The 16,069-nt window shown below is 36.1% G+C and overlaps 1 protein-coding gene across 1 annotated transcript; it reads left to right on the top strand.

Moving 5' to 3' along the window:
- The first annotated feature begins 11,620 nt into the window (after positions 1–11,620).
- On the top strand, positions 11,621–13,874 carry LOC114315259 (uncharacterized). The gene is made up of 6 exons (XM_082903816.1): positions 11,621–12,695; positions 12,793–12,822; positions 12,912–13,162; positions 13,243–13,449; positions 13,529–13,618; positions 13,714–13,874. The coding sequence occupies exons 1-6, from the start codon at positions 12,440–12,442 to the stop codon at positions 13,807–13,809; spliced, it is 930 nt and encodes a 309-aa protein (XP_082759942.1). The 5' UTR covers positions 11,621–12,439; the 3' UTR covers positions 13,810–13,874.
- The last annotated feature ends 2,195 nt before the right edge of the window (positions 13,875–16,069 follow it).

Consider the following 16,069-nt stretch of genomic DNA (forward strand, 5'->3'; position numbering starts at 1 on the left):
TGTGAATGACACGACGTGTTTTCAAGAGCAAAATGGTACATCGGCCCATAACCCATCCAACTTAGAGAGTTACTTTGAATTAACTCACTCAAAACTATAATGTATAGAGAGAAGAGAGATTAGGGGAAGACGCGGCTAGTGTAGGGGCTGGGAAAGGGCGACGCTGGCAAGGCAGAGGTGATTGAAGATCATTGGGGAGGGGCCGTGATGGTGAGACAAAGATGATTGGCAGATGTGATGACAAAAGATTGATCTTCCTTGGGAGAATTATACTGTGTCAGTGAAAAATATTTATAAATAAGTAGAAAATATTATAAATATAAATAATTTAAAATTATAAATTTTACCCACCCAAAAAAAATTATATATATATATATATATATATTTTTTTTTGTGGTGTATTTTCGTTTTATCTGTTCCACCCCCATCTTTCATTCCCTCTCTTCTCTTACCTACCTCTTCTTGGCTAGTTCTCTTCCTCTCTTTCCTGTCATCACTTTGGTTGAGTTGTTGATTTGGTTGATTTGTGGTAGTGGGTAAAAATTGATTCGTCAAAGGGGGTGGTTTGGTGGTAGTTGATAAGGTGGTTGATGGTGATTGGTTGGGGGATGGGCTAGATTCGGCGATTGCAGGGGTTGAGGGGAGGAGGGAAGAGGTCGTGGTTGGGTTGTGGAAGACACAGGGAGGTTAATACTGGGTGTTAATATAATTGTTAATTAGTATATAATTGTTAATTGAATAACTTTAGCTTTAGTATAATTGTTAATTGTATAGGTTTATGCTTTCCTTTATGCTTTCGGTGGTAGTGGGTCATTTGGTATCTAATGTAACCTTTTTTCTCTCTATAAAGAGAGAGTTCATTACTCTTTGTAATTAAGACATACAATACAGAAACATCTTGCTCTCTAGCTTCTCTCACTCTCTCAAACTAATCTTTCAATTGCTTTCTAGCTTCTCTCACTCTCTCAAACTAATCTTTCATGGTATCAGAGCAAGCGCCTCGTGCTTGGTTTGCTACGTTCAGTTCTACCATTCATGACTTCGGATTCACCTCTAGCTCCTATGACTCTGCTCTCTTTATACGGACTACTTCTCATGGTACTACTCTTCTTCTTCTGTATGTGGATGATATGATTATCACTGGTAATGATACAGCTGGTATTCTCCACCTCAAACAATTTCTCCACCAACAGTTTGAGATGAAGGACCTTGGTACTCTTAACTACTTCTTAGGCCTTGAAGTCTCTCATGATTCTACTGGTTCCTATTTGTCCCAGGCCAAATATGCATCCGATCTTCTGGCTCGTGCTGGTCTTACTGATTGCAAAACTGCCTCTACTCCGGTTGATCCTCAGATTCGTCTCACTCCTCTCGATGGAACTCTTCTCTCTGATGCTACTCTTTATCGCCAGCTCGTTGGCAGTCTTGTCTATCTCACAGTCACTCGTCCTGACATTGCCTATGCTGTTCACATTGTCAGTCAGTACATGTCGGCTCCTCGCACTCCCCACTATACTGCTCTACTCCGCATCCTTCGCTACCTCAAAGGCACTATGTTCCATGGTCTTCACTTCTCGGCTTCTTCCTCTCTTGACCTACGTGCCTTTTTCGATGCTGATTGGGCTGGGGATCCTACGGATCGACGCTCCACCACGGGATTCTGCTTCTTCTTAGGGGATTCTCTTCTTGCTTGGCGTAGTAAAAAACAATCTCTCACTGCCCGCTCTAGCACCGAAGCTGAATACCGAGCTCTTGCTGATACTACTCAGGAACTTCTGTGGCTTCGTTGGCTCCTTGCTGATATGGGAGTTTCTTCATCTACTCCTACCCCTCTCTACTGTGACAATCGGAGTGCTATTCAGATTGCTCACAATTATGTTTTTCATGATCGCACCAAACATATTGAGATTGATTGTCATTTCATTCGCCAACATGTTACTTGTGGAACGATTCATCTTCTTCCTATTGCTTCAGTCGATCAACCCACTGATATCTTCACTAAGGCTCATCCTCCTGGCCGCTTTAATGATCTTGTTTCCAAACTCAACTTGGTTGATGCTTTCCCTCCTTGAGTTTGCGGGGGGCTGTTAATATAATTGTTAATTAGTATATAGTTGTTAATTGAATAACTTTAGCTTTAGTATAATTGTTAATTGTATAGGTTTATGCTTTCCTTTATGCTTTCGGTGGTAGTGGGTCATTTGGTATCCAATGTAACCTTTCTTCTCTCTATAAAGAGAGAGTTCATTACTCCTTGTAATTAAGACATACAATACAGAAACATCTTGCTCTCTAGCTTCTCTCACTCTCTCAAACTAATCTTTCAATTGCTCTCTAGCTTCTCTCACTCTCTCAAACTAATCTTTCACTGGGGTTGTGAGAAAAGGAGTTAGGGAGGTTGTAGTGCTTAGTAGCAGTGTGGTGGGGTTGAGTGGAGGCGGAGGTGAACCATTTTGCATACATGGAAGAGAAAAATGCTAGGATTGAAATTTTTCTTTTTGCCATTGGAAAGTGGTCATACGTTCTTATCACTGTTTTTGGTTGAAAATCTTATCGATTGGAACTATTCATACAAAATTTAAAATTTAAAATTAAATATAAATTAAAAATTAAACAAATTATAATCAAAATGACACATGAACAAATATAGGAAGTACTAGTTAATTTGCCCAAGAAATGTTGTGTGAGATATTGGTGTCTTGTGCGGCCCACAGCGGGCTCACTAGTGCCGTTACTTTTCTCTACATGGTTTTAAATAGTGTTTTTTCTGCCTAAAAGTTATGTTGATACAATCATTAAATTTGGGTAATAAAATTTGAAGGAGAATTGTAAAGAAAAATGTGTGAATTACATACATCTTCATTTGAATTGGATTTGAAAAATCATAATTCTTCGTTGTCAACGTCACTTTACACACTGAGTAATTAAAATTAGGAAAAAAATAAATACAAATAATTCAAAAGGTTTCATACGCAATTAAAATAATAATAATAATAATAATGCTATATGTATTAATTAGTGTGTTAACTAATGTATTAATTGATGATATAATATAATTTAAGAGGTTTTTGATATTTATAATATAATGAGTAGGATTAATAATAATGTCATAACTAGTGTTAGTACACTAGTTAGTGCACAAATTGGTGTATGTAGCATCATCAGAAAAAAATTATTGCCTAAATATGTTTATGTATATGGTGATACTACCTTCACCAAATAGTGTACTAGTTAGTGTACCAACACTAGTTATAATATTATTATTGATCCCACTCATTAATCACATTACAAATTTCAAAAATCTCTTAAATTATGTCATATCATTAATTGATATATAAGTTAGTACATTAATTAATATTAAAGTTTTTTTTTTTTTTTTTTTTTTGGATATGTTTCAGTTAAACATGCCAAAAAAAAAAAAAAAAAAAATTATGAGAAATAATATAGAAAGTAACAAATAAAGATGGGCATTCAATGATATTTCAGTGGGATAAGGATGGTAGACAATGGAGGACAGTGAAGAGTCTAATTCAACTGTGTAGATTTGGGTGGTGGTCCATAAAGCAGTGTGTACAGAGTAAGATGGGAGAAGGAGTGTGAGGATAAAGTGCTTTTGGTGTTGAAGAGATGTTCTTTCCTAACGACTAATTGGTGGTGGTTTTTATTCGGCACTCACGGTTTCTTTTGATTGAGATGAGATGGTGGAACCAGAATTGGTGCCATTTTATTCTAGTGCCATGGTGGTTTCATTTATGCTGTGTTTGGTTAAAAAATTTAATGAGAGATTTAGAAAGAGAAATGAAAAAAGTAAATGAAATGTGAATAAAATATACTTATATTTCACTTAATTTTATACACATTTTCTCATTCTCTTTTCAAATCTCTTTCTCAAATCCTCCAACTAAACACAGCGTTATAGAATGATATTAGAGAAATAATAAATTAATAGAAGAGTGAAAAAATAATTGCACTGTAGAAAGAAATTTTTATGGTATGACTCTGACCAAATGATGGACTTGCATCATCACAGGAATAATTTGGATCACAAATATAGAAAACTTGCACCATCATAAAATTTTTTAAAAAAAATTCACTGCACTATTAAAATAATGTAATTTCTTCAATAATATATCCTCAAGTAGAACAAATATTGAATTTAACAGTAATAACATTTTATGTAATGTCATCGGTTAATAAAAGGGTAAATTACAAAAATCTCATTGTCAAAATTTTTTATTTAACAGAGTTGATTGAAAAAGTAAAATTTCTAATTGTTTACCAATACAAAATAAAATTATTTGAATTATTAATTGAAATAAAATTTTAACATTATTAAAAACTGTTAATTGACTTGATGATTTATTAATAAAAGAACTTATTTGTTATGAAATTAGAAACCTTAGAGGCATAATGTAATTTATAAAATCACAAGAGATAATTTGTAATTTAAATAAACTTCAGGAAATGTATTTATAATTTACCCTTAATAAAAAGAAAAATTATAAAATCATTAATTGGATAAGACTTGTCTTTCATTAATCTAAATAAGTTATGGTCCTTACTGCAAAATAAGATTGTTTATTAAATGGTAATATTGTCACGTATTATCACTGTTATACTCAATATTTACGTCATGATGGGCACTAATTGTTATTATTATTAATTATTTTTTATAAAGGGTAATTATATTTCTTATTATCCTTTTTATTTTTTCATTGTTATATACTACAATTGTATTCTTTTATAAAATTATCAAAAGCGATTCCAAATCTTAAAAATCCGAACAGTAAGATTTCAATCCACTCACCCTTTCACCACCATCTCCTCCATTGTTTATTCTGTGTCACCCAATTCCATTGTCTCTACTACTTTTTGTCACCTCCTAATTAGGAGTGTAAAAATATCTCCTTATCTGTGGGTGACTTGGGATTGGCTCAGCCCGTTTGGGCCTGAGCTTGAGACTTTAGGCCTGAGTCATCATTTTAAAATTTGACCTGATTAAGATCCATTCAAAATCTAATTCGCCTAAGTTTTAATGTCTTTTTTAATAAAAAAATAACAAAATTTTGGTTGAAAAAATTAAAAAAAAAAACAAAAAAAAAATTGTTAAGGCCTATCCAAGCCCAACTCAAGCTTGAGCCCAGGTCTAGGCCCACTGACCCACCTAAGGCCCAAATATTCTTAGGCCTAATTTTCTAGCTTGCATCCCGGTCCAAATTTTGGTGAGAGCTTGCGAGGCCCAACGTAAGCCGGGCCAGGTCGAACCGGATCAAATTTACACCCCTACCTATAACTTCCTCTCTCATATTGTCACCGACTCCTTAATTTGCTCATCTCCCGCCCACCTCGGTTTCCATTCTCTATTTGTTGCTTTTTTCATTACACTTTTTAACTTGTATAGTTTGATTTAAATTTTATTTTTATTTTTATTGTTTTTAATTTGAACAATTTAAACATGCATTTTAAATTTGATTTTAATCTAGTCATTCCATCTAAATTGATGTAATCTTTTTTATGTTTGTATCTCAAGATACTAACACATAGGGGTGGACGCGGGTTGGTTGCGGCCACGAACCTTCCAATTCGCCATCTGTTCGTTAGATTGATGGATTGGAAAAAATCAATCCGCATTCGTTCACCAATCCAACGGAAGAAAAGGGGGTAAAAAACACGGAAGCATTAGCGACGGCGCTTTTCCCGTCGCAAAAAATGGTTTTTTGCGACGGCAGCTTAAATCGTCGCAAATGAGGGCTTTAGCGACGGCGTTGTCCCCGTCGGTAATAAAAAATGCGCGGATAGGGAGTAAATGCATCAGTATTAGCGGCGGATGTTTTTACCGTCGCCAAAAGAAATGTTCTGAGACGGCGTACGTTTGCTGTCGCAAATAGTTTACATATTGCGACGGCAATTGTCCGTCGCAAAAAAGTCTAATTTAAACGGCGTCGTTTTATGAATAAAATACTTGACATTTGCGACGGTGTAAAACCTACCGTCGCAAAAAGTGAAATTTTTTTTGCCCCCGCTCTTCCCTATTCATCTTGCCGCTCGATCAAAAAGTGTAAAACCTATCCAAATCCCTAAATGTTTGAAACCAATTTCTTTTCCCCAAATCCCTACGAAGCCGAACGGCGAACGGTGGTGCGGTGGTGCTGCGGCGAGGACGACAGGTATGCTCTCTCTCTCTCTCTCTGTATATATATATATATAGATATGTATCATCTATATATATATATTGATAAATCTGTATCATCTATATATATATATATATCTGTATCAATATGTATATATATTGATAAATCTGTATCATCTATATATATATATATTGATATATATATATATAAATATGTAAATTATATATAAATATATATATACATTATAATTCTAATTACATTGATATTATAAAATCTGTATATTTAAATAAATAATAATACTCCTAACATTTATGGAAATCTGTTTTCATTATTATATATAAATATATATACATTATAAAACTAAAATCTGTTTTCATTGTTTTCCAATCATTTTATTTTTTTGAAAATAAATAATAACACTTAATTTGTATATTTAAATAAATAATAATAACATTTATGGAAACACTCATTATTTCCAATCATTTTATTTTTTTGAAAAATAATAAACTTTTAAAAATTCACAACCTATTTTTATATATTTTAAAAAAAAATTAGGAAAAAAAATTGAACACGAAATGCAACCAAATTAGTCCAAGAATAGTTTGGTCAGGAGGAAGTGACTCTACTTGATTTCATTTATGAAAATTAGGAAGGTAACATGGAAAGTAGTTCTGTAGTTGTAATATTTTCTCCCTATATGTTTATTTTCATATATTTGACTTTCTATATGAAGAAGGGTGTGCATTTTCATGCTGAAAGGCCAATGTGTAATCGGAATTGTAAATTGCAAAAATGGGCTATGAAGAGTCTATTCTTTTTATTTGTTGTATTCTATAATAACACTGCTTGCATTTTCGAATGTAAATGGTACTCCTATTTCGTTTTGTGATCCGTCTATATTGGTTTTGAACTACCTGGTTGTTTCCTTTGAATATTGCAATTTCAACTTTTTGATAATTGACAAAATCTTTCTATGGAATAGAAATCCTAAGGTGCAACTTTTGTTATCCCCTTGCTGATCAAAAGGAAACCTTCCTGAGCTGAAACTTTAATCCCCCAAAAGATGATCCATCAGATTGTCCTGCTAACATTTACAAAGCTCACTGTCTTTTTTCAACTCTGCAGCACACTAATATTTGTATGGTTCTCATGTTTGTTCGGTGTAGTATGGTGCTTTTGGCTTTTTGTTTTCTGGGTGGAAGAGATTTTCGTGCAATTTCTCCGTGGAACTTAAAAAAAGAACTACTTAAATAAGTTGAAAAAGAGTTAAATTATCAGAAGTTTAGGGAGTGGCACAAGTCTAGGGAGTCGATGTGTGCGTTTTAGATTAAGATGAAATAACCTGTGGATTAACAAGGCAAAATTTGTTCAAATCCAGTTTAGTTCCACGATTGAAGAGTTTCAAAAAACTTCATTGGTATACTTCAAATTTCATAATATAACCCAACAAATTTCTCATATTATATACACTACTTAATCACTAAAGTAATGCAATTCTCAATAATATAAGAAGTGTTCAATAAAAAATAATATGAAAAATTAGGAAAAAAAAAAAAAAACTCAAAGTTTAAGTCTTATAATAAAATAAATCATGAGTTTAATTCTGCTGATACTGTTATTGATGTACCTATCATTTGTTCTGTTTTTCTTCCAGGCAACTGTATCGAAAAGTAGTCTTTTTGATCATTTGATAAACTTTTGGAAATTTAGGCCGGGACTTGATCCAGGAACTTGAAGCCTTTATTTTTTGGTGGATTTTAAGTTTCAGTCACCACTCTATCGACAGGTAATGGTTCTGTGCTTAATTTGGTTATATTGTACATCTATCTAGTCTGTGAACTTCATAACCATAGCTAATGCAGTTCTGTTATCATTTCATTATATATAGTTTTTGCATTTTCTTTCAAGGAGAGCATATCTTACAATGTTCCCAACATGTAGCGTGCGAGGCATTTAAGTATTTACGTTACCTGGTTGATCTTTGCTGGTGTGTTTGTGGAAGTAATTTGTAGTATGGAAAGTAATTGGGCCTCCATATATATAGATATAAAAGAAACTTGGACTGGGCTTTCTTATTCTACTTTGTTACATAAGATTATGTATGTGATGTTCAAAATTATAATATACAGAATAATGATCCATTTTTATTAAATAATTTTTGAGACAATATACTTGATTAGTGTGTTTTTGTATAACTCATCTATCAAGTTCATAAATAATGCCGCATAGTATTATGGAATACTAATAATTTGGAGAATTCTACCATACACATCCATTTATCATATGCATCATTAGTTATGCCATTTTTTTTTTCTTTAGTTATGATGAATTATCTTCGTTAATTATGATATTGTTTTAGTTAAGACTTATAAGATCTTTGGTTGTGCCTCATGTGGTGTTTGGTTATGATTTATTTATTTTTTAAGTTATGACTCAGAAAGTATGAAATTATATCATTTTTTTCTTCAATTAATTGATCTCACGTGTTGTTGTATAAGTATTTCATTTTTTATGTTCTCCTATTAAATCAGTAAATAACTAACTAGGATAAGACTACCTACCTATTTGAGAGAAATTGGATGGATAGGTATCATGGTACATGAATACGTAGGTATTATATTTAGAGTTACTTTAATGAGATATTTTTGTGGATGTGTACAGATGATGGATAAGAGTTGGATCGATTTTCCAAATAGGATGTCGAGCGAATACGTTAATGGGATTGATGAATTCCTTGTGTTTGCCTACACCAATACGGTTGAAGGTTCGATGATCAGTTGTCCGTGTAGGAAGTGTGAGAATCGATACTATTTTGTACGAGAGGGTGTACGGGAGCATCTGATTTTGAATGGTTTTTTTAAAAAATACAAACATTGGATTAATCATGGGGAATCTTACGTATCTCTGCATGGTAATCGAGAGAACGAAACATTAGCTAATTCAGACATTGGGGATGATATGATTGGAATGATACAAGGGGCTATGGGAAATCCACATGCCGATACAAGTGTTGAGGGTAATGAACCACAGGGGCCTGATCCCCATGCATTTGAACCCCAGCTCGATCCAAATGCAGAGACTGCAAAGTATTTCAAACTTCTTCAAGATGCACAAAGTGAATTGTATCCAGGTTGTCAGAAGTTCACATCTTTGTTATTCATTGTTCGACTTTTACATTTGAAGGTGCTTAATCAGTGGACAGACAAGTCTGTTGACATGCTGCTTGAGTTATTGAATGAGGCATTCCCGTTGGGTGTGAAACTCCCGGACTCATATTATAAAGCTCAAAAGGTCACAATAGATTTGGGCTTCACGTATGAGACGTGGGATGCATGTCCCAACAGTTGCATGTTGTTTTGAAACGAGGGCGCCAATCTTGATAAATGTGTCATATGCAACAATTGTAGATGGAAATCAAATGGTGATGGTTGTTCAAATGGTCCTAACAAAGGTGGCAAACGAATAGCTGCAAAACAGATGAGGTATTTTCATTTAAAGCCAAGGTTGTAGAGGTTGTTTATGTCATCCAAGACGGCTAAGTTAATGAGATGGCATGCAGAGGAACAAACTGATGATGGTGTCTTCAGGCATCCTGCTGACTCCCTTGCATGGAAAGATTTTGTCCGTCGGAATATTGAGTTTAGTAATGATTGCCGAAGTGTAAGGCTTGGCTTAGCATCTGATGGTTTTAACCCATTCAGAACGATGAACATAGTTCATAGCACTTGGCCTGTTGTGCTCGTTCCATACAACTTGCCGCCATGGATGTGCATAAAGCAACCATTTCTAATTTTAGCCGTGCTTATTGACGGCCCAAAAGGACCTGGTGACAAGATTGATGTGTACATGCAACCGTTGATTGAGGAGTTGAAAGAACTATGGAATGAGGGTGTGTCAACATTTGATGCATCAACAAATCAAATGTTTCAAATGCATGCAGCTTTACTGTGGACAATTAGTGATTTTCCTGCATACGCAAACTTGTCAGGATGGAGCACTAAAGGCGAATATGCATGTCCTTGTTGCAATAAGGAAACTACATCGTGTTGGTTGAAGCATAGTAAGAAACAATCATACTTGGGTCATCGCAGATTTTTACCTACTGGCCATAAATTCCGGAAGGATAAAGTATCATTTGATGGTACTCGGGAAGTCCGACTCAAACCCAAATTGTTGTCTGGAACTGAGATGTTGCTACAATTAGAATCTGAGGGTATTTTAACCCAATACAAGAGGGATAACCTTAAGGAGAGGGATAGGAGACAGGTAGAGAAGGAGAAAGCTGGACATCGCACCCACAGTTGGAAGAAAAAGAGTATCTTTTATGAATTGCCATATTGGGAGCACAATCTAATAATACACAACCTCGATGTGATGCATATAGAGAAGAATGTTTGTGACAATGTGTTGTGGACAATATTAGGGGTTGCAGGAAAATCGAAGGATGTCGTTAATGCTCGGCGTGATTTACAAGATATGAATATTAGAACCCCTACATTTGCAGTTAAGAGGGTCGAATAAAGCCTATTTACCAGCAGCACAATTCACGATGACCAAGGATGAGAAAGATTTGTTCTTGAAGGAAGTAAGAGTTCCCGACGGCTATTCATCCAATATATCACGTCGTGTGCGCTCACATGATAGAAGTATTGGGGGTCTTAAGAGCCACGATAGTCATATTCTGATGCAACAACTTATTCCATTGGCTATTCGAAGATCGTTACCGAAGAATGTAATTGAACCCTTGATTGAATTGAGCAATTTCTTTAGACAATTGTGTTCAAAAGTGAATCGTGCAACGGATTTGCAATATATTCAAGATCGTATCGCTATAACACTTTGTCATCTAGAGAAAATATTTCCTCCGAGTTTTTTTGATATAATAGAGCACTTGCTTATACATCTAGTTGATGAAGCCTTATTGGGTGGAGCGATTCAGTTTCGATGGATGCATCCAATTGAGAGGTATCTTCTTACTTTGAAGCAATACGTGCGTAATAGAGCTCATCCTGAAGGATCAATTGCTAAAGGATATCTTATGGAAGAATGCATGAATTTTTGTGCAAAATATCTCAATGATGTGGAAACCAAATCTAGTCGACCCGTGAGGAACTATAGTGGTGCTGATAATTTGGGTCATGCTATTGGTGAAAACACAAGCTTTTATCTTGATAATACTTCTTGGGTACAAGCTCATCGGTACATCTTATTCAATACAAGCGCGGTTCAACCATTCATAAAGTAGGTTAAGTCACTCACTCAATATTTTATTATGTTTTATTGAATTTTCTACAAAATTTTTTGTATTGCTAAAATTTCAATCTACACAGCGAACACCTTGAAGTACTTAAGCTCAAAATGCCTCGTGTTGACGATCATCAGCTTCGGAGTGAACATTTTAAAACTTTTCACATTTGGTTCAAGGAACATGTATGTATTTAACTCTATAGATTCTAGTTACTTAAGTCGAACTACATTTTAAATTTTACATTTTCGTGTAAAATAGGTCCAAACTTTGCGAAGGACTACTGATGTCATATTTTCTGAAGAGATTATTCTATTGGCAAATGGTCCTCATAACTTGGCAAGGAGGTTCAACGGGTATATACTGAATGGGTTTCGGTATCGAGTAAAGGACATGGATGATCGTCGAGCCACACAAAATTGTGGTGTAGCTTTGAAGGCAGATACCATAAGTTATGCTAGTTGAAAAGACAAGAATCCTCGTGTGGGGTCTGTGTACTATTATGGACAATTGACAGATATTGTTGAGATTCGATATTCCAATGAGAAGAAACATGTGTTGTTTAAGTGTGATTGGATTGACAACATTCACGGAAAGAAAGAAGATGTCTTCAATTTCACGTTGGTGAACTTCAATCATTTGTTGTACCGAGATGATCGAATTACCAATGAACCTTTCATCTTGGCATCCTAAGCAGAGCAAGTTTGGTATGTTGCAGACCCGTTACAACCAGACTGGCAAGTCGTGGTGAAGATGTCTCAAAGAGGTTTATTTGATATGAGTTCGACTGATCCACAAATCGAGCCATACATGAGCCAACAATTGGAAGAAAATATAATGCTTCGTGATGAAGAAGTTGGTTGGGTGAGGGAAGCCGCAGAAGGGGAAACAGTTGATGTTCAAATAGGCTGATAGTGGTGGAAACATTAGTAATTCAATTAAGGCCAAGGTTGTAGTTAATCATCAATTTCTTAATTTACTTTGTCTTTGTAATTGTATTAGTTCAATTAATGTCATATTATAGTTGACGACAAACCATTGTCTATGTTTCTAATGTCAATTAATGTTATATTGCTTGCAGATTATTATGGAAAGGAAGAGGAAGCCTGATCATCCCCGGCGCATGATGTCTGATGTGCTACATAACAAGACATCAGTAGCACCACCATCAGAGGAGGTATCACATCGGCCACTATCGGAGGGGCCTTTAGTGGCACCACGACAGCTACCATGTACTCAGCCTCCACGCCTACCATCGGTGCGTCCACCATCAGTGCCACCACAGCAGCTATCATCATCAGCTTATGAGCCATCCGCAGGTATATAAATTTGCTTTGATTTGTATGAAAATTATTTAAACATACATTTATTTATGCTCATTATATATAACTTATTTATTCTCATTGTATTTTGCAGACCCTTCGACTTCTTCACAGCCCACCTCAGGTTTATGTGATATGATTTGTATTCACATTATTTAAATTTGCATTTGTTTATTACCATTGCATATTGTTTATTGTTATTGTATCTCACAGGTCATGTTAGTTCTTCATCAACCTCGACTAGGCGTGGTAGAGGATGTGCCAAGGGCATTAAAGAGTGGGGTACTGGTAAAAAGCTAGACATACAATTTGATGGAAATTACTGCCCAATAGGGGATAACGTGGCTAAGTTAACTACTCAACTTGGCATTATTGTGCGGAATGGTAACATTGTTCCTCTTACTTTTCTTGACTGGAACAATGTGCCTGATGATATTATTGATGCTATCTGGAAGGATGTGAAGGTAAAAGTATATTTTTGTCCACAAATTCGAATTCCAAAATTGTGTTATTATTATTTAAACTTTGAAATTGTGTTTTATAGGACAATTTGAATATATGTCCAGAGGAGTACAAGCCAATCTGCATGAAAAACTGCAACAGCATATGGAAGGATCATAAGAACAAGCTTAAGGCTAAGTATTTCAAGCCTAGAAGTTCTGATCCTAATTTGAAGGATGATGTTCCTATGCACATTGTGCCAAGCCAGTGGGAAGAACTTGTGGAGTATTGGCGTACTTCCGATGCTGAGGTATACAAATAAGTTATATTTATGATATGTAAACATACAAATCATATTTACATACTCACATTTGTCGAACCTGTTATAGAAAATCGCAAGTAGGAACGCTAAAAATCGGCGAGCTCACGGCATAGCTCATACCACAGGGCGTACTACTTTCTCTCAGATACGGCATGAGGTTTACATTTTATTGTTATATTTTTGTATATAAATAAACATTGTATATTTACAAATTATTTACATTCTGATTTTCATATTTCTAAAAAAATGCAGATGACCAGTAAGGGGGAGTCTACTGATAAGATGAATGTTTGGCTTATGACACATAGAGTAGATGACCCAGAGGTTATTCAGACCTTGGTAGTGTAGACACCCCATTTTTGACCGTCCTCAAGACTTGGACGTCACCGTTTGAACACTCGGTGATCATCCATGTTGGTGTTCGTTTGGAGTTCCCGGAGGTCTCGGCTACGCGCCTTGCCTCAAGGTCTCCGAATTCGACCGTTTAGTGTCTGGTTTTGCACCAAACACTTGTGTTTTGCCTTGGAAGGGTAGGGAATGCCTTGTGAGGCATCCCCACACACCACCGGCAGTGGCTAGAGGGCACCGGCTGGTTTTTGATGCCATCGGCACATATTATTGCCGGTCGGCACTATTTGTTGCCGGTCGGCACTAAATTTTGTCAAAATGACATTTTTGGGCAGCCGATCACTGTTCATCTACTTTATGGAGATATTTTGTGCCAGCTGTGATAGCTGGCACCAACTCTGCCTCCCTCCATACACGTGTATGGAGGGATGTCCCTCTAAGCAAGCTTGTTGAATAAGCTTTGCAAGAGGGACTCCTATGAGAGGGAGGCTCTCCTCTTTGATCTAGGTTAGAAACTTTGAAGGGAAAACCAGGGCTTATACATATAGATACACACTCTCTCTCTCTCTCTATATTCCTCTCTCTCTCCTCCCTTGTGTGTGTTTCTTGGCCTAAAAGTGTGATTTTACCTTACTTTTGCACCAATACACACACTATTACACCTTGCTCCGAGATTGAGGACTTGGGGGGGGGTTGATTCTTGAGTTTTTAGACTGGTTTTGATCAAAAGAAGAGGGCTGGACCATTAGTTCTTCAAAGGATCTTCAAGGGTGAGCACTTTACTTTAGTTTCCCCAAACTTGCAATAGTCCTTTACCTATCTTGCTTGCTGATTTAGCTTTTGTGCATAACATAAAAAAGGCTTATATTTTCATGCTTTAGAACTTTCATTAAGGTTGTTTTGTGATTTGAGTGCAAACTCACCTTCTTAGGCCTTATTTGGCCCTTTTAGTGCTTCCCTTGTGAGGCCTTGTTTACTTGAGTATTTTGGCCTCCTCACCACTGAAAACCAGTGGATTTTTAGTGGTAAGGAAGGTGGTTTGAAGTCTTGCATAGGGGAGGGACACCCCTCTCCCTTCATTGTTTTATTTCCTTGCATTTTGGCTTAAAGGGTAGCATGTATGCTTGGTCATTTTTAGCCTCATTTCAGAAGTTTTTTGGATGTTTTAGGTCATATGTGATCTCTATTTTTGGCCGGATTTGTACCCATTTGCATGCTTAATATACTTGCTTTATATCCCCCTATTTGGCCTAGAAATGTATCTCATGTGTAGGCCATGATTCTTGCATGTGTTGGCTTGGTTCCATGAAGGTGTTGGCACTATTTTACCATGTTTAAGGTCTGTTGGCCATTCATTTCAGTCATGCTCGCCTTGTTTGATGTCATATCCTTGTATTTTGGCTTGTAAGCTTTGAGCATTTTGACCTCTAACATGTGTAGCTTGAACCATCTTCATGATTTTGGCATCATTTAGGACCTTATTTCAGTCCCAAAATCATTTCATATGTGTGCATGTGTGATCTCTTTCATGCCTTGGGAGTGTGCCTTTTTATGCCTATACATGAGCCTTGGTGCATATATCTCTTTGGAGCCACCTTAGCTACCATATTAATAAGTTTTGGAGTCCATTTTCCCATGCAAAATTTCTGTTTTGTTTTGTCTTAATCAAGCCATGAGTGGTCTTGTTGGTGGAAGTGAAAAGCCCTCCTTTTGTGCCTTAATCTTAGGTCCATTGGTGTGCATGTTGGCATGAGAGTTTGCCCATCTTTTTGGGCACTTTTAGGTGCTGTTTTAAGGTAAATTAGGGTCTGTCCCTTTACCATTTTTAAGCCACCATTGCATGATCGTTTCATGTTTGTTGCATGATTGTTTCATTAATGTGTTGTTCCATGCTAACTTTATGGCAAATTGGTCCATGTTTGCATCACATTTGCACCTTGCATGCTTAGCATTGCATATTTGTCATGGTAGTTGCATGACATTTGCCATGTCTTGCATAATTGGTATCATGTTGCATTTGAGCCATGTTTGCATAACATGCATTGCATTGCTTGGTTTGGGGTGTCAAACCAAGTGTGAGTGTTAAGGGGTGTTCATACTATAAGTGATGAAACATGCCTTAACTCTCGGTCACCGGGGCCTTTGACTTCGACATGATAAGGCCTTGGCTCTCATTTGTGTGTCGCATGCATCTTTATATAAAGTGGCAAACTTGATCCCTTGGGCTATCATGCACCATTGATGGCTCGAGGATCGAGGG

The sequence above is a fragment of the Camellia sinensis genome, chromosome 13 (genome assembly GCF_055761805.1).
Source record: "Camellia sinensis isolate YWXY chromosome 13, ASM5576180v1, whole genome shotgun sequence".
In the NCBI taxonomy this organism is placed as follows: Eukaryota; Viridiplantae; Streptophyta; class Magnoliopsida; order Ericales; family Theaceae; genus Camellia; species Camellia sinensis.